Consider the following 18,876-nt stretch of genomic DNA (forward strand, 5'->3'; position numbering starts at 1 on the left):
AAAAATAGTGAAACTGCCACAGTCAGGATGGCACCTTATCCTCTTACAATGTGAACACTATTGCATAGTAAATTTTTGCTGGAAAAAATTATTTTTATCTAAAAAAGTGGAGAAGAAAGAATGAGAAGAAAGAGAAGGGGAAAAAATGTTAGCAACATGCCCCCCAAGCATAATCTAAAAGACAAATGTAATGCATATAGTAAAGTATAATAATCATTCAACTGGAATATTTATGTTTCAAGCTAATTTCTGTTCAAGTTTTTAAAACATAGCTCTTTCTAACTAACTAAATGAACATTCATGTGTAATCATATTGCTGCATCATGTAGTTGTATACTTTAATGTAGTGACTTCGGACTATGAAATCCTAGTAATGAAGTGTTAGATATCTAGAGTCCCCAAACAGAATTGGGATTCAAAAACCCCAAAAGCAGTAGGGCATTTGTTTAAATAAATTGTTAATCACTTGATGGACTTTGCCATCACAAGGGAAGGAGAAAAGTTTTTTTTCTGTCCAAGAACAATAGATAGCTTAAAAATTATGAAAATGCATAAATACTATGCAAGCACTAAATATACTGATTAAAATTTAGCATCATGAAAAAATGTTAACAATATCTTGTTAAGTGAAAAGCTGTTTCTAAATATAACATAAAGTGTGATTCCAGTAAAAAAGGTATACGCATACAAACACAGAATATAGAAGAAAAATCAAAGTATATATGACAAAACGTTAATAGGGCCTATGCCTTACCATTTATACTATAAATATTTAATTGCATTTCCTTTCACTACATTTTCTAAATTTTCTAAAATTTGTTAATTGTATTAAAAAATAGCATTTATTTTGTATTATTTTATGATACAAGAAAGATCATAGCAGTATCTCTCCAGCCTGAGGATGAATTCACTAATATCATCTTATTTTAAGAAAACATATGTGGCCTATTTATGGGAAGGTCATTAATTATTACCTAGGAATAATTTCTATGATTTTCACTGAAATACATAAATTCTGTATCTTTCTTTTCGCTTATAACAGAAGGATCTATAAAAATTAAGTGTAACTCTATATTTTTTCTTGTCCTTTTTTATAATTAGCCAGAGCTATTGCAATCATCTAAGATAATTTTGGATATGTCAGATCCCTTAGGTCGAGTATCTAATTTTGAAGATAAGGAAACTTACATCCACAGATAGAATTTTAATTAAATTTTCACGTGGCTTCTACCACAGAAAGTAATCACCCATACACGTGCACCCACACACACAAAATAAATAATACTGTTTCTTAAGCTTGAATGCTTACCATCTTCTCTAATGAAAAGATCTTGTTTTCAAACAAATAGAGAGGTGTGAATGTCGCATATACGACCATATGAGAGGTCTGTATTGCAGAAGAACCTGTAAAACAAACATATATTATGTCATGAAAATCCTAGTCAAAATCGATCTGTCAGTCGCTCACTCCAGATTGTCCAATTGCCTTAATGAATTTATCTTTGGGCTGGTGAAAAATACATAAAGGATGCAAAATGAATTTAACAGATGTTAAATCTTAAAGATGTATCTATTTTACAGCCTGTCTCATTCATTTTAAGTTCACATTATTACTATTTAATAATTTAAGACCTTATTATACCTCATGACCAAGAGTTATTATATAACTATACTCTAGTTATTAGTCAGTGCAACATAGAATGGTCCACAAATGAGAATGTTCAAAAGGAATTATTTTTAAGTTGAGGCATTTCTTTACTTTCATAGATAGAATCTTTATTCTGTGTTGAACTTACAGGAAGTCCAGGAGTTTCTATGTCACTTTGTCATTTCAAAAAGAAAGAAAACTTAAGTAAAATGAATTTTTCCATGAAGAAGTAAGGCATAAATAATTTAGCTTGAAGTGTTTAATGCAGGTAGAATTTACTTTTGAGCATTGCTTATTTGTTTGTTATGTTTTTCTTATCCCTGAAATTATTCTATTTGATTATTTTATTCAGTAATTTTTGGTCCTGCAAATATTTTGGACAAATAAATAGAAGTGAATTTATTTTAGCCTCTTTTTATTTTTAATTAAATTTTTTTTACAAATTTACATACTGAGATTTAACTATATTTGATACTATGTTTACAAAAGAATAATATCTTTAAGACCACAGAATATAAATTAGTTGTCAGCTCAGTATATCTCTAGAATGGAGATATGAAAATCTGCCAAACTTATAGAAACATACTTTTACATTTCAAAATTGAAATATTTACATTTCTCATACACCTTGCCAACACATATTGATTGCTTTTTCGCTACATTACTCATTTGCCTATGCTACATTTTTTTGATGATGTTAGTTATCATCTAATGTCCACGCATGCTGTCTCCTCAATTAATTTTAGGGTGTTTGTCTGCAGAGGCTTGGTTAATAATTTGGTTTACTCCTTGTGGAGTACAAGGTACACTGTATTGTGTGATAACTTGTATGAAATAATATGTTTTTAAATATGAATAATCATCTTAAGTTTAAGGATGCAGTAAAATAATTATTCCTTTTAAAAAGAATGAATGTTAATGAAAATACTTTTCATGCACTCCTATCATCAGATAAAACCATTTGAGATACCCACATTGACCAGAATGCCCTCTGCAGTGACCAGTAATTTACAGTCTAGTTACTTTTCTCACTGATCAATCTAATAGAAGCCCTCCAATAAGTCCTCTAATCAAAAGAAAGATTGTGAAATGTCTTTAGGTGTCAGCTGAGAGTTGAAGGCTAGTAATGGAGAGGAAGTTCCTGACAGTGATGACTGCTAAATATTAAAAATGGATAAAATTTTAAAAATCAGTTTTTTACTATATGCAGAACTTTCAAGGAAGAGGACAAGATTAAATGTACTTTTCAGGTTCAAGATTTAGCAGTTGACTCTCTACAGCTTAGGAAAGTATGAAGCATGAGAGCGGGAGGGAAGAAGAGTGAGGATTCCTCTCTGAGCCTGGCTACTGAGCAGGACTGGGCTTCTTTACAAAAGTCAGCTGAGTTTCCAGATGTTAAACATACATTCTGCATAATATTTGACCAAATATCTGGGCACCCCATGGCTCCTTCAAGTTGATCCATTTCATTAACTCTTTTCTAAATCTTGTTTTAAAAATCATCAAGTGTAAAAGTATTTTGGTCCAAATTATATCCCACATTTGTACATTATGCACTAGAAATTTTGATGTCTTCCCTAAAATTTTCTAGTTTAATATTTAATGTGATCACATTAAGTACTTTGCCCTTGATCTTTAATAAGTCTTTTGAACTTTTATTTTCCTTATGATATTAAAAATAAAGTTTGTGATGTAAGCATTTTGAAAAAAGTTCTCATTTACTTTATACCATTATGTAATAAAATATATGGAAACTTGGGAATTCCAGGTGGGCTCTTGGAAAAAAATAACTTTAGAAACTTGAAGTAAAGAATGTGGTCTTGACATATTATAGAAATGATGTTGATGACAAAAAATAGTTCCTCCAAATTTTAAGATAATCACACATTTTACATGAGATTATAATATTTAATGTTGAAATTTAAAAAAATAACACCAGTGTTTAGTCAAGGGTGAAGCTTTAAATATTTAATAAGTGGTATAACATGGACACAGATTAATTAGACTAGAAACTGATTATAAATATTGGTATCACTATACTAGTGCTATTAGCTAAACATCAGTCTGTAAAATCTGGATAAGAATGTGCTATTAAATAGAGATTTTCAAACTATGTTTTATATATCTTATAAATGAGATTCAAGGGCCCAGGAACTCAGTGAACTATTATGTAAAACACTGCAGATTTGTGTGCACACTAACTGCTTTAGTCTGTTTTGTACTGCTAAAACAATATATTTGAGACTGAGTAACTTATAAAGAACAGAAGTTTATTTCCCCACAGTTCTGGAGGCTGGGAAGCCCAAGATCAAGGTACTGGCATCTGGTGAGGAACTTTTTGCTGTGCCATCCCATGGCCAAATAAGCATGTCATCCCATAGGCAAACTCACTGTTTTATAACAAACCCACACGAGGATACCTAACACACCCATGATAATGGCATTACTCCATTCCCTCTGTCCTCACGGCCTAATTACCTCTCATTAGCCCCACCTCCCAACACTGGGGAGCAAACAGTGTTGGGAGGTGAGCTGTTTAATCCCCAAACAGCATTGGGGATCAAAATTCTATCACATGGACTTTAGAAGACACATTCAACCAAGAGTACGAAGAATTTGGAAAAACAGAGATGGTTCATAATTTTTATAAGATTTTCAAAGAAGTTTATTACTCAATAAAAGATGTGAATTATTTTTAAAGTGTCTAAAGGGCCTTGGATAATTCCTATTTGTTCTATTATTTCTCTGTAAATATGTTGTGTGATTCTGCAGTATTAGAACACTCATAATGCTTTCTGGTTTTACTATATACGGATAAAAGTTCTTTTAGAAGATCTTAAAGGCAAATGTTTAAATCCAGGGGCTCTATAATTTCTTTCAGTGAACTATCAATGATACAAACCATGAAATGTCTTTATCTTTCCAGTTGGAGTAACTTTGCATTGAATTAGCACAGCTGCATATAAAATCAAGTCTAATAATTGAGAAAGAAATTTAAGAAAAAAATATACTCTTGAATAATGAGATAGAATTTTACACTCCAGTCTCTAAAACTGCCTTAAAATATTTTGTACATTAATTATGAGCCTTATATGGCCTACAACTGCCATACTTATTATATTTTATTGCCTAAAAGAAGCTTTTGCTACATTTGTATGATTTCAATGTTTTATTTTACATGTGATACAGCTATTTTTGCCTTCTATAAGCATATTTCAGAAGATTGCAATAAAACATGTAAGATTACTTAAATACCACTTCTATCATTGATTTTATTTTATGTCAAATGTTTACTGTCTGAACTTATAACAATTTCAGCCTGAAATGTTGAGTCCCAGTGAGATGAACCCCAAATTACTACAAGTCCTTAAGAAGTATTTGTTAAATATTATATATGATTTTTATTTTTATTTATATGATATGATATTTAGTCAATTTAGAATAGCTAACCTTCAGTAAATGCCTACTCTGTGCTAAGGCCTAAGTATTTTCTATGAGTCAGTTCACATAAACCCTATGAATAAATTCTATTTTTAACAGCTTTTTTCAGGCAAGTAAATTGAGTTACAGATAGGTTAAGTAACATGTCAAGTACACAGTTAAGAAGTGTGAAGTATAAAGTAATCCCTGGTCTTTCTGGCAATTTTTTAGTGTCTATTTTTCTATGTGGCAATATGTAAAGAGGATAATGACGAGAGTGTCTTCCGGCCCACTTCCTACCAGAAAATATTTGCAGTTCCAATATTTGAAGCAAGGCTGAAAAGTAAAAGACTTTTATACCAGGCCCATAATTTCTTAGTTCAAGTTTTTAAAAAATATATATTAGTGGACTTCTAATCTATTTGTTTCATCAGTTCCACATATCCGTATTCTTTCTTGAGCATAATTCCCAAGGCTAATTTCTTTGCTTCATAGAGGCTACTTTGAAGATAGCTGCAACAAAGAGGTCACAGTCTTAACAATCTTTGACACAACCCGGTGTGTTGTTTAAGTTTTACTGGACTGTATTAGGCCATACTTGTGTGACTACAAAGAAATACCTGAGACTGGATAATTTATAAAGAAAAGAGGTTTAATTGGCTCATGGTTCTGCAGGGTGTACAGGAAGCCTAGAGCTGGTATCTGTTTCTGGAGAGGCCTCAGGGAGCTTTTACTCATGGCAGAAGGCAAAAGGGGGAGTAGGCGTCTCACATGGTGAGAATGGGAGCAAGCAAGAGAGTAGGGGGAGATGCTACACAGTTTCAAATGACCAGATCTTGCAAGAACTCACTGTCATGAAGACAGCACCAAGCCTTGAGGGATCTGCCCTCAGGTCCCAAGCAACTCCCACCAGGCTCCACCTTCAGCACTGGGGATTACAATTCAACATGAGGTTTGGGCGAGGACAAATATCCAAAATACATCATGGAGCTTTGTTGTTTAATACTTAGGTGTGGCCATGGAACTGAACTGTCTTCAACAGAATGAGAACAGAAATGATAAACAATACAGCTTGTTTTTACTTCAAACATCTTGCACCTGCAATCCTCCAAGCTCTTTTACTTCCCACTGGTATAGAGCTTCAGAATTCACATGCTAGAGTATAGGAGGCATAAAAAGGGAGGAGCATGGCTCTCTTCAACACCAGCCTTATCTCCAATTAATTATGGTCAAGAAATAGGCTTTTTTTTTTTTCAATGTTGTATGTTCTGTGATCTCAAAAATTTCTCTCTTTTTTCCCCATTTATTTTGGAAAAACAGACAATTCTTCCCTGAACTCATTTCTTATTTGAAATATCTTGCTAACAGTAGATATTACAAACTAACACTGCCTAGAATAGTAGATTTTCAATCACTTATTTTAGAGACTCAGGTTCACTGATTACATGGCTAACTTCTAAATTGTCACAGGTTCTGGTTTTACCAAATATTTCGCTGTGTGAGGTAGATCCCCAGGTTTCCTCAAGTTTGAAATACTATTTCTTCACTGCCTTCTACTCTACTGTTAAGCAAACACCAAATAATTTTACCTTGTTATTAGTACTCTACTTCTGGCAAGAGTTAGTTTATCATGAAGTAATTGTAGCTGCTACAGTGAACACACTAAAAAATATGACTTAAACATGATATAGTTTCTTTTCGTTCATATAAAGTACAAAATGAACCTTCTTGACCAGCAAGCAGATCTCCAGGTAGTGATTCACATATTCCTGCTCTGTCCCTCCTTGTGGCTTTGCCATCTTTAATACTGTGCTCTCAACAGCAGTGAGCTAACAGAAGGGGAATTGCAATTGAGAACATGGTACAGGTCAGTCTACAGCTCGTATGTATCACTTTGCTTCATGTCCTGTGGGCTAGAAATTAGAAGGCCACATCTCATTTAAAAGAGGCTGGGAAAATGTAGCACAACTGTGTTCCTAGGAAGAGGAGGAAATTGTGAAAAGCTAGCAGTATTTCTCATAGTCAGAAAATATCCAACTTACTATTCCACTGAGTCATATTCTAATGGTATTGACTTTTGCTTTTTTGAAACAATTTTTTTAAAGTTACTATGATACTGAACTCTATTACTATATTACTACACAAATTCTAACTTACCCTGTAGTTAATAAGTTACTGGCAAAACTCAAATCTCTAATATTTCTGGTAATCATTTTTTCTCAAATATTGGAAGGGTCTGATTACTCATTCTTACAAAACTTCGGTATTTGTAATTAATGTCATCATTTGTATCAAATTTCTTTATAAGTTACATTTTAAATTTAGCTATTTAGAGAATAAAAGTTTTCAATAAGTTTTACAGTTTAAAATATTAACATTCATAGATATTGAGAGGAGAGATAACAGAGTAGTTGTGTGAACTCTGGAGTAAGACTGTGTAGGTTCATAAACCCACTTTACACTTTGTAATTTTGAGTTCCTCCAAGAGAGCAGAATCATTGCCAAAGAACTTCCCCTCTATACTAGGAAAAAGGTCTTAACAGGAGTTTCTCAGCCGAATTTTAGAATTGCGAATGATCAGTGACTACAATGTGTCCCCTGCTATTTTGTTTTATGAGTGGAGTTTATATTGCAGTTACTGTGTTCCTCTTCATATGGGAAGGTTTTTAAATTTAGGAAATTTAGGTTTTTAAAAAGTTTATTATCAGAATTTTATTTGTGAATTTTCTATATATATTACCTTAATTCAATAAAACTGATTTTAGGAAGCAATATTTGAGTGCATGTATAATTTTCCAATAGGACTTTAAGAGCTTTCAAACTTCTATTCAGAATTTGTGACTTATATAGTTTTCTGTCATTTCATTCTCTGCATCATCTGCTGAGTTTGTAATCATCATTGGTCAGATTGGTTGTTAGTCCAAATTGGAAAGATATTAATGACATTACATGAGAGATGGGAGTGGATACATATGGGTGTATCTGTAAGCATGTGTGTGCATGTACATGACTTGGATATCCTGGATATTTTAACTAGATGCAATTACTGGATAATAATTTGGATTGGGACTCTTGGTAAGTATTGAGCATACATGTGAGAAGAAGAGTGAAATGGGTATCTGGTGATCAGGAAAGTGAAATGTGGTGAAGACTGATCATTGTTCACCAAATGGTTTCCTCTTTCTCCTGAAATGATCGATCTTTAGCACATTCCACATTCCATATTTTCCAACTCCTCTTAAAGTCAGGTGTGGCCATTGGACTGAATTATCTTCAATAGAATGAGACCAGAGTGATATACAATGCAGTTTTTTTGATTTCAGACACCTTGCTCCTGCAATCCTCAAAGCTCTTTTTCTTCACACTGGTATAGAACTTTAGAATGCTAGAGGTATAAAAGGCATAAAATGGAAGGAGCATGGGTCTCTTCAATACCATCTAGAAAATAACTTCCTGCCAAGGATTAACACTAGTCTTTTTATTTTAATTGAGAAAGAAATATATATGACATCAGAGTCATTTGTTAGGCATGCCAGCTAGTGTACCTAAATGAATACACTTATTTTGGAAATAAGAAAATGAATTCTTAATTGTCAAGTCATTATTACGGTATGCATTGGATAATATTAGATGACATATAAATATATACATAAATCTCTACATGTCTTCTGCCATTATAAAACTATATCTCCTATGGCATTTAAAACTGTGAGTGCCATTTTATTTTAATGACCATTGTGATAAATATACTACTTTGAAAAAATTAATAAAACAGGGGTTCTTTATATTAAATTTTAAGTGACTTATCAGAATTAATTATAACACATCTAATATCAAATCAAACATAAAGAATAAAGGCCGAGCGTGGTGGCACATGCCTATAGTCCCAGCACTTTGGGAGGCCAAGGTGGGTGGATCACTTGAGGTCAAGAGTTTGAGACCAGCTTAGTCAACATGGTGAAGCTCCATCTGTACTAAAAATACAAGAATTAGCCAGGTGTAATGGCATGCACCTGCAGTCCCAGCTACTTGGGAGGCTGAGGCACGAGAATCGCTTGAACCTGGGAGGTGGAAGTTGCAGTGAGCTGAGATTGCGCCACTGCACTCCAGCCTGGGTGACACAGCAAGACTCTGTGTCAAATGAATGAATAAATAAATAAATAAACAAACAAACAATATAAATGTCATGTTATTTTTTCCATATGAGTTTGAATTGTAACTCAGTTGTCTCTTGAATGCTTACTGTCTATCAATTATCTCCTTTACAAGTGAAACCAAAGCAGCTGATTGCAGGAAATGAATTGTAACACCATCAGAAATGCACTTAGATTTAACTCTGTGGGAGAAGGAAGTTCACATGGCCACCCTCTTATTTATGCCAGACAAAATACTCCTATAGAGTTCATTCTAATACTGTACCTTTAGCACAGTCAAGAATTAATAAAGGCTTTTGCAGTAAGTATGCTAAAATGTAACTCTTCCAACAAGTGCTAAGCACTTTACCTGGATTCAACACTTGATTCTCACAAGGACCCTCACCAAAACAATGATGCTGATTTATAGAGATCCTGAGTTTAAAGAGGCTCTATCACTTGCCTGATACTTATACACTCAGTGTTGAAGCAGATATTGAACTCAAGCAGCTTGACTCCACAGTCCAAACTGAACCACATTCTATGTGTTGGGATGACCCTAACTGTAAGTTCAGCAGGAGAAAGGAGGCATCATTACTTTTATTTTCACAAAGGAAGAACTCAGAGAAAGTTTTAGCCATTTTCACAAAGATGAAGAACCATCAGTAAGTCTGCTAATGTAATGTTTCTTACTGTCAAAAAATATTGCTTAAAACATCAATATAAGAAAATGATTTTTAATGTAGAATTAAAAATACAATAGTGACTTTTTCTATCCACATCACTAGGCAGGTTTCAGTAAAAGTAAAAAGCCATAATTATTAAAATGTCCTCATACAAATCATCACAGTATATTAAGAAAAATATGAAAATTTATTAATAAAGCACACTACAAGGTGTGAAAACATGTATTTTGAGTAGCTAATGAAAGACGAGGTGAAAATGATAACCTGCACTCTGGAAGCACCAAGATAGATGAGTCAAAGCTGAGACTATAAAGCCTCAAAAGAGACACTCTAGTCTTCCTCCTGAATAGGTTGAGGTATCATTTTTTATAGCATGTTTTCTTTCAACCTGATAGAATTTGTTTAAAGGCTTCTATACCTAAACTGTTTTAGCTGGTACAGAGGAAAAAAGTGTGGTAGCCCAAGGGTCTTTAGAGATAATTCGTAAGTCCAAATTGGAAAGATATTAAACGAAAAACCTCCAATGTGATTTTAAGTGATAGAGAAACCCAAGCATTTTCACAAAAATACTTGACCTTTATACAATGAGGCTATTATAAATAGATCTTGTACATCCACTCAGTCACAATGTGATACACGAAAAAGTGTGGTTGTCGGTATCGTGATATAAACAATGACTTCTACAGTCTCCAGCCTCACAGTTATTTTCTAAAACACAGTAAAAGATCTGGAGGCCCATTGTGAGCAAGGAGCCAGATGTAGACTTTTTGTTTCATTTGGTGGCTGGCATCTAACCACTCAAACAAGTAACTTTGAATTTACTTAATTTGGATGATAAATTTAACCTGAGTATTTCTTAGAGCAATACCTGAAAGCGACAGCAGAAGCCTCTCCCATATGTGGATACTTCTTCTGTGACAATTGCACTCCAATTTGGACAAGCAGGCTTCTGTCTCATTGGTAGGACTTTGGCCCAACATACCTACCCATCAGAGAACCCAGCATTTATGGCCACCTTGAATAAGTTTATTTAGTTATTTCAAAAGAAAAAATGTATTTCTATGTTTCAAGGTTTTCCAGCATTTTAAGAAACAACTAAATTAGTTATTATTCTAAGAAATTAGCTTACAATCTGATAGGGACTGCACAGAGTACTGTACTTCTGATGAGGGTCTTGAACCATGAAGTGAGAATTTGAATTTTTCTTTTTCTCCATCTTTACTTCTCTTCTTTCCAATGTCTCTTGCATCTGCTTTCTCTAATATACGAAAAAAATCACAATAAATATTTTAACTAGACAACCTCAAACTATATTTCTTATTCAGTCGTTGTCTTAAAGAAAAAAGGCCAAAATAATAGTATTATTTAAATGTAAAACTATAGCCATAATTTCTCTAAAACACGATCCCTCTAATTAGAAACACCACAATAAAGCCAGGGAGAACTTTGAAAACTGGATATATTATGAAATAAATGCAGCATTGCCTTTTATCTACTGCATATGATTTTGTTTCATGAAGATAATTATTTGAATATATTTTATTCATATAAGATTATGGTATTAAGGTAATTTTCTCATTTTAAAAATAAAAACAAAACACCAACAAAGCCTGTACTGAAAGTTAAGTCCTAAATGTAGAACCCTCTCAGATTTTCCTTATTTGGGTCCTCCACTTACAGGAAACACAGTTTTGTGACTCCAAAATATTTTATTGTGGAGCCCAGACTCCAACCAAAGTCCCAAGCCAGCATCTTATTGCCTACATGGCTTGGGTAATAAAACTCTTGTATCCAGAACTATTCCCACCATTTGAATGCTCATTCATATACTCAATCTATAAAACATATTCTTCTTCAACTTAAAATACTATTCTCAAAGATTTTTTAAATTCCCTAACAAACCTCTCTCAATTCAGAGACAGAAATTATACATTTCTGTCATTTCATTTTTTTTTTAGAGGTAAGGATTTTATTTTTTATTTTATTATTATTGTTATTATTATTATTATACTTTAAGTTCTAGGGTACATGTGCATAACATGCAGGTTTGTTACATATGTATACTTGTGCCATGTTGGTGTGCTGCACCCATCAACTCGTCAGCATCCATCAACTCATCATTTACATCAGGTGTAACTCCCAGTGAAATCCCTCCCCCCTCCTCCCCATGATAGGTCCCGGTGTGTGATGTTCCCCTTCCCGAGTCCAAGTGATCGCATTGTTCAGTTTCCACCTATGAGTGAGAACATGTGGTGTTTGGTTTTCTGTTCTTGTGATAGTTTGCTGAGAACGAGGGTTTCCCCAGGCTGCATCCATGTCCCTACAAAGACACAACTCATCCTCTTTTTTATGGCTGCATATAATTCCATAGTGTATATGTGCTTACATTTTCTTAATCCAGTCTGTCACTGATGGACATTGGGGTTGATTCCAGCCCTGCTGTGAATAGTGACAATAAAACATACATGTGCATGTGTCTTTATAGCAGCATGATTTATAATCCTTTTGGGTATATACCTGTAGCTGGGATGGCTGGGTCATATGGTACATCTAGTTCTAGATCCTTGAGGAATCACCATACTGTTTTCCATCATGGTGGAACTAGTTTACAGTCCCACCAGTAGTGTAAAGGTGTTCCTATTTCTCTACATCCTCTCCAGCACCTGTTGTTTCCTGACTTTTTAATGATTGCCATTCTAACTGGTGTGAGATGGTATCTCATTGTGGTTTTGATTTGCATTTCTCTGATGGCCAGTGATGATGAGCATTTTTTCATGTGTCTGTTGGCTATATGAATGTCTTCTTTTGCAAAATGTCTGTTCATATCCTTTGCCCACTTTTTGATGGGGTTGTTTGTTTTTTTCTTGTAAATTTGTTTGAGTTCTTTGTAGGTTCTAGATATTAGCCCTTTGTCAGATGAGTAGATTGTAAAATTTTTCTCCCATTCTATAAGTTGCCTGTTCACTCTGATGGTAGTTTCTTTTGCTGTGCAGAAGCTCTTTAGTTTAATTAGATCCCATTTGTCAATTTTGGAGTTTGTTGCCGTTGCTTTTGGTGTTTTAAACATGAAGTCCTTGCCCATGCCTATGTCCTGAACGGTATTACCTAGGTTTTCTTCTAGAGTTTTTATGGTATTAGGTTAAACATTTAAGTCTCTAACTATATCTTGGAATTAATTTTCGTATATGCAAGGAAAGGATCCAGTTTCAACTTTTCTACTTATGGCTAGCTAATTTTCTCTAGCACTTTTATTAAATAGGGAATCCTTTCCCATTTCTTGTTTTTCTCATGTTTGTCAAAGATCAGGATGGCTGTAGATGTCTGGTATTATTTCTGAGGACTCTTGTTCTGTTCCATTGGTCTATATGTCTGTTTTGGTACCATACCAAGCTGTTTTGGTTACTGTAGCCTTGTAGTATAGTTTGAAGTCAGGTAGCCGTGAATGCCTCCAGCTTTGTTCTTTTTGACTTAGGATTGTCTTGGCAATGCAGGCTCTTTTTTTGTTCCATATGAACTTTTAAAGCAGTTTTTCCAATTTGGGTGAAGAAACTCATTGGTAGCTTGATGGGGATGGTATTGAATCCATAAATTACCTTGGGCAGTATAGCCATTTTCACAATATTGGATTCTTTTCTCCTACCCATGAGCATGGAATGCTCTTTTCCATTTGTTTGTGTCTCTTTATTTCACTGAGCAGTGGTTTGTAGTTCTCCTTTAGGGAGGTCCTTTACATCCTTTGTAAGTTGATTCCTAGGTATTTTATTCTCTTTTTTTGAGCTAAATTGTGAAATTTGGAAGTTCATTCATGATTTGGCTCTCGCCTGGTTCATTGTTACTGGTATATAAGAATGCTTGTGATTTTGCACATTAATTTGTATCCTTAGACTTGCCAGTTTCTATCAGGTTAAGGAGATTTTGGGCTGACTATGGGGTTTTCTAAATATACAATCATGTCATCTGCAAACAGGGACAATTTGACTTTGTTTTCCTAACTGAATGCCCTTCTATTTCTTTCTCTTGCCTGATTGCCATAGCCAGAACTTCCAACACTATGTTGAATAGAGGGTGAGAGAGGGCATCCCTGTCTCATGCCAGTTTTCAAAGGGAATTTTTCCAGTTTTGCCTATCTGGTATGATATTGGCTGTGGGTTTGTCATAAATAGCTCTTATGATTTTGAGAGATACATTCCATCAATACCGAATTACTGAGCTGCTTCTTAGCATGAAGGGCTGTTGAATTTTGTCAGCTGGGCCTTTTCTGCATCTATTGAGATAATCATGTGGTTTTGTCTTTGGTTCTGTTTATATGCTGGATTACGTGCTTTTATTGATTTATGTGATGCTGAATCAGCCTTTGCATCCCAGGATGAAGCCCACTTGATCATGGTGGATTTTGATGTGCTGCTGATCCGGCTTGCCAGTATTTTATTGAGGATTTTTGCATCGATGTTCATCAGATATTGGTCTGGGTAATTCCTTTTTGTTGTATCTCTGGGTTGTAGCTTTGCATCAGGATGATGCTTTCACCCCATAGTACCAGCGAAGAGGATTCCTCTTTTTTCTATTGATTGGAATAGTTTCAGAAGGAATGGTACCAACTCCTCCTTGTACCTCTGGTAGAATTCAGCTGTGAATCCATCTTGGTCCTGGACTTTTTTGGTTGGTTGGCCTGGCTATTAATTATTGCCCTCACTCTCAGAGCTCAAGCATTGGTTCATTCAGAGATTCAGCTTCTTCCCTGGTTTAGTCTTGGGAGTGGGTGTCCAGGAAATTATCCATTTCCTTTCTAGATTTCTAGTTTATTTGTAGAGGTGTTTATAGTATTCCTCTGATGGTAGTTTGTATTTCTGTGGGGTCGGTGGTGATATCCCCTTTATCATTTTTATTGCATCTGTTTGATTCTCTCTTTTCTTTCTCATTAGTCTTGCTAGTGGTCTTAACAATTTTGTTGATCTTTTCAAAAACGAACTTCTGGACCATTGATTTTTGAGGGTTTTTGTGTCTCTATCTCCTCTCCAGTTCTGCTCTGATCTTAGTTATTTCTTTCTTGCTTCTGCTAGCTTTTGAATGTGTTTGTTCTTGCTTCCTCTAGTTCTTTTTAATTGTGATGTTAGAGTGTCAATTTTAGATCTTTCCAGCTTTCTCTCTTTGTGGCATTTAGTGCTATAAATTTCCCTCTACACACTGCTTTTAAATGTGTCCTAGAGATTCTGGTATGTTGGTATCTTTTGTTCTTATTGATTTCAAAGAACATCATTATTTCTGGCTCTCATTTCGCTATGTACCCAGCAGTCATTCAGGAGCAGGCCGTTCAGTTTCCATGGTGTTGAGTTGGTTTTGATTGAGTTTCTTAGTCCTGGAGTTCTAGCTTCTGATTTCCTTGCACTGTGGTCTGAGAGACAGCTCTGTTATAATTTCTGCTCTTGTACATTTGCTGAGGAGCGCTTTTACTTCCACTATGTGGTCAATTTTGGAATAAATGTGATGGGTGCTGAGAAGAAATGTATATTCTGGGTTGATTTTGGGGTGGAGAGTTCTGTAGATGTCTATTAGGTCTGCTTTTGCTGCAGAGATGAGTTCAATTCCTGGATATCCTTTTGTTAACTTTCTCTTGTCTCTAAGTTGATCTGTCTAATGTTGACAGTGGATGTTGGTCTCCCATTATTCATTGTATGGGAGTCTGTCTCTTTGTAAGTCTCTAAGGACTTGTTTTATGAATCTGGCTGCTCCTGTATTGGGTGCATATATATTTAGGATAGTTAAAATTTCTGCTGAATCGATCCCTTTACCATTATAGGAAATGCCTCTTTTGTCTCTTTTGATCTTTGATGGTTTAAAAGTCTGTTTTATCAGAGACTAGTATTGCAACCCCTGCTTTTTGTCTCCATTTGCTTGGTAGATCTTCTCTCCATCCCTTTATTTGTTTGTATGTCTCTGCATGTGAGATGGTCTCCTGAATACAGCAGACTGATGAGTCTTGACTTCTATCCAGTTTGCCAGTCTGTGTCTTTTAATTGACTATTTGTCCATTTACATTTAAGTATTAATATTGTTATGTGTGCATCCTTGATCCTGCCATTATGATATTAACTGGCTACTTGCTCGTTAGTTGGGATGCTTCTTCCTAGCCTCGATGGTCTTTAAGCATTCTTTGGCATGTTTTGCCATGGCTGGTACCGGGTTGTTTCTTTCATGTTTAGTGCTTCATCTAGCCCTTGTAAAGCAGGCCTAGTGGTGACAAAATCTCTAAGCATTTGCTTATCTTTTGTAAAGGATTTTATTTCTCCTTCACTGCTTAAGTAAACTTAGTTTGGGTGGATATGAAATTCTGGCTTAAAATTCTTTCTTTTTAAGAATGCTGGAATATTGGCCCCCCACTCTCTTCTGGCTTGTAGAGTTTCTGCCTAGAGATCTATCAGAGTCTGATGGCTTCCCTTTGTGTAACCCGACCTTTCTCTCTATTGCCCTTAAGATTTTTCCTTCATTTCAATCCTTTGTGAATCTGGTGTAATTATGTGTCTTTAGATTTGTTCTCTTCGAGTATCTTTTGTGGTGTTCTCTGTATTTCCTGAATTTGAATGTTATTCCGTTCCTAATAGGTTGTGTTCTCCTGATGTGATATCCTGAAGAATGTTTTTCCAACTCTTGGTTCCATTTTCCTCAATTTCTTGTGGCACCTCTAATCAGATTTAGGATTTTGGTCTCTTGCAGGCTTCTTTGTTCATTTCCTTTTTTTTCTCTTTCTCTTTTTTTTTCTTTTAGATTTTTCTTTTCTCACTTCTTATTTCATCTTATCGATCCTTTAACTGCTGATACTTCCAGCTGATTCCAGTTACTGAAGCTTCTGTGACGGTCACGTATTTTCGTGTCATGATTTTCATCTCTGTCAGTTCGTTTTATGGTCTTCAGAATAAATTATTCTAGTTATCATTTATTCCACTTTCGCGATTTTAGTTTCTTTGCACTGGGTACGTATCTTCTTATTCTTGAGTTTACGGCTTTCAGTTTTCTCATCTCACAGTCATTCTCCCATTCAGCTTGATCCATTGCTGGCAATGAGCTGCGTTCCTTTGCAGGAGATGCTCTTATTTTGAATTTCCAGCTTTTCTGCCCTGCTTTTCCCCCATCTTGTGGCGGTTTTATCTGGCTCTGGTCTTGATGATGGTGACGATTGATGGGATTTTGGCGTGGGTGTCCTTTCTGTTTGTAGTTTCTTTCTACAGTCAGACCTCAGCCGTAGGCTGTCTGTTGGGATTGCTTCTTTGAGGTCCACTCCAGACCCTGTTTTTCTTGCCTGATGTCAGCAGCAGAGGCTGCAGGAAGATAGAATATTGCCGGAACAGCGAGTGTACCTGTCTGACTTTTGCTTTGGAAGCTTCCTCTCAGGGGTGTATCCCACCGCGGTGAGGTGTGGGGTGTCAGTCTGCCCCTAGTGGGGACATCTCCCAGTTAGGGCTATTCAGGGGTGAAGGACCCACTTGAGCAGGCAGGTCTGTCCATTCTCAGATCTCAACCTCCATGTTGGGAGATCCACTGCCTCTTCAAAGCTTTCGTCAGATTAAGAGTCGCTCAAGGCCTGCAGAGGTTTCCTGCAGAGGTTATGCTCTGCTTTTTTGTAGTTGTTTGCTGTTTTAGGCTTTCGTGCCTCTGTCCCCAGAGGTGGAGTCTACAGAGACAGGCAGGCCTGAGCTTCTGTGAGCTCCACCCTGTTCAAGCTTCCCAGCCGATTTGTTTACCTACTTAAGCTCTCAGCAATGGTGGTGGCGCCTCCCTCTAGCTTCACAAGTTGTCTTATGCTAGGATCGCAGACTGTTGTGCTAGCACGAGGAGGATCCATGGGCGTGAGACCCCTCCCAGCCAGGTGTGGGATATAATCTCCTGTGTGCCTGTTTGCTAAGACCCTTTGTAAAGTGCAAGTAGCATTGGGGTGGAGTTACCCACCTTTTCCAGGTGTTGTGTGTCTCAGTTCCCTGGCTAGAAAAGGGACATTCCTTTCCTTGCGGCTTCCAGGTGAGGCGCATGCCCTACCTTGTGCTCAGCCTCGCTGGCCACAGCAGCTGCATCAAAGCACCGATTGTCCGCACTCCCTAGTGAGATGAACCCAGCACTCAGTTGAAAATGCAGAAATCACCTGTCTTCTGTGTCGCTCGCGCTTGAGCTGGAGACTGGAGCTGTTCCTATTCGGCCATCTTGCTCCACCCCTCTGATTTCTGTCATTTCATTCTATGCATCATCTGCTGAGTTTGTAATCATCATTGGTCAGGTTGCTCATTACTTATAATGTTTCTGAATATCCAAAATAGACATGTTTCATATCTTAGCTTTTTTTTCTTTCTTTTTGACAGGCTTTCACTCTGCTGCCCAGGCTGGAGTGCAGTGGCGCAGTCTCAGCTCACTGCAGCATTGGCCTCCCAGGCTGGAGCAATTCTCCCACCTCAGCCTCCTGAATAGCTGGGACTATAGGTGCACACTGCCACACCTTGCTAATTTTTCTTTTTATTTTCTTTTTATTTTCTTTTTTTATAGACACAGGGTTTCACCATGTTGTATAGACTGGTCTTGAACTCCTGGGCTCAAGTGATCTGCCAGCATCAGCCTCTCAAAGTGCTGGGAATACAGGCGTGAGCAACCATGCCTGGCCCATATCTTAGCTTTTTCAGTAGATTTAACACTTAAATTAGATATAAAAGTAAAGATAACTATAACTTCAACCATAGGATAAAACATTTAACCAGGAAATTTAGGTTCTTAAAAGTTTATTATCAGAATTTTATTTGTGAATTTTCTATATATATTACCTTAATTCAATAAAACTGATTTTAGGAAGCAATATTTGAGTGCATGTATAATTTTCCAATAGGACTTTAGGAGCTTTCAAACTTCTATTCAGAATTTGTGACTTAAAAATAATACATAATAAAAATTATAAATAGAAGAAAATCAAACTGTCTCACATAGAAATTTGGATAGTATACAACAGTGCTCACCG

The 18,876-nt window shown here is 35.9% G+C and overlaps 1 protein-coding gene across 6 annotated transcripts in view; it reads right to left on the bottom strand.

The window, feature by feature from the left end:
* The window catches only part of ADGB (androglobin), a 235,351-nt gene that overhangs the window by 134,568 nt on the left and 81,907 nt on the right, over positions 1 to 18,876 (bottom strand). For all 6 annotated transcript variants that reach the window (XR_002521725.2, XM_021937748.2, XM_021937749.2 and 3 more), the window contains 2 exons: positions 11,017 to 11,145; positions 1,310 to 1,404 (listed from right to left, as the gene is read on the bottom strand). Coding sequence is in view for 5 of the 6 variants with exons in the window: in XM_021937748.2 (XP_021793440.2) it covers positions 1,310 to 1,404; positions 11,017 to 11,145 (224 nt within the window). In the remaining variant the exon portion in view is untranslated. The remainder of the gene's footprint in view (positions 1 to 1,309; positions 1,405 to 11,016; positions 11,146 to 18,876) is intronic.

This window comes from Papio anubis, chromosome 6 (assembly GCF_008728515.1).
Source record: "Papio anubis isolate 15944 chromosome 6, Panubis1.0, whole genome shotgun sequence".
Classification (NCBI taxonomy): Eukaryota; Metazoa; Chordata; class Mammalia; order Primates; family Cercopithecidae; genus Papio; species Papio anubis.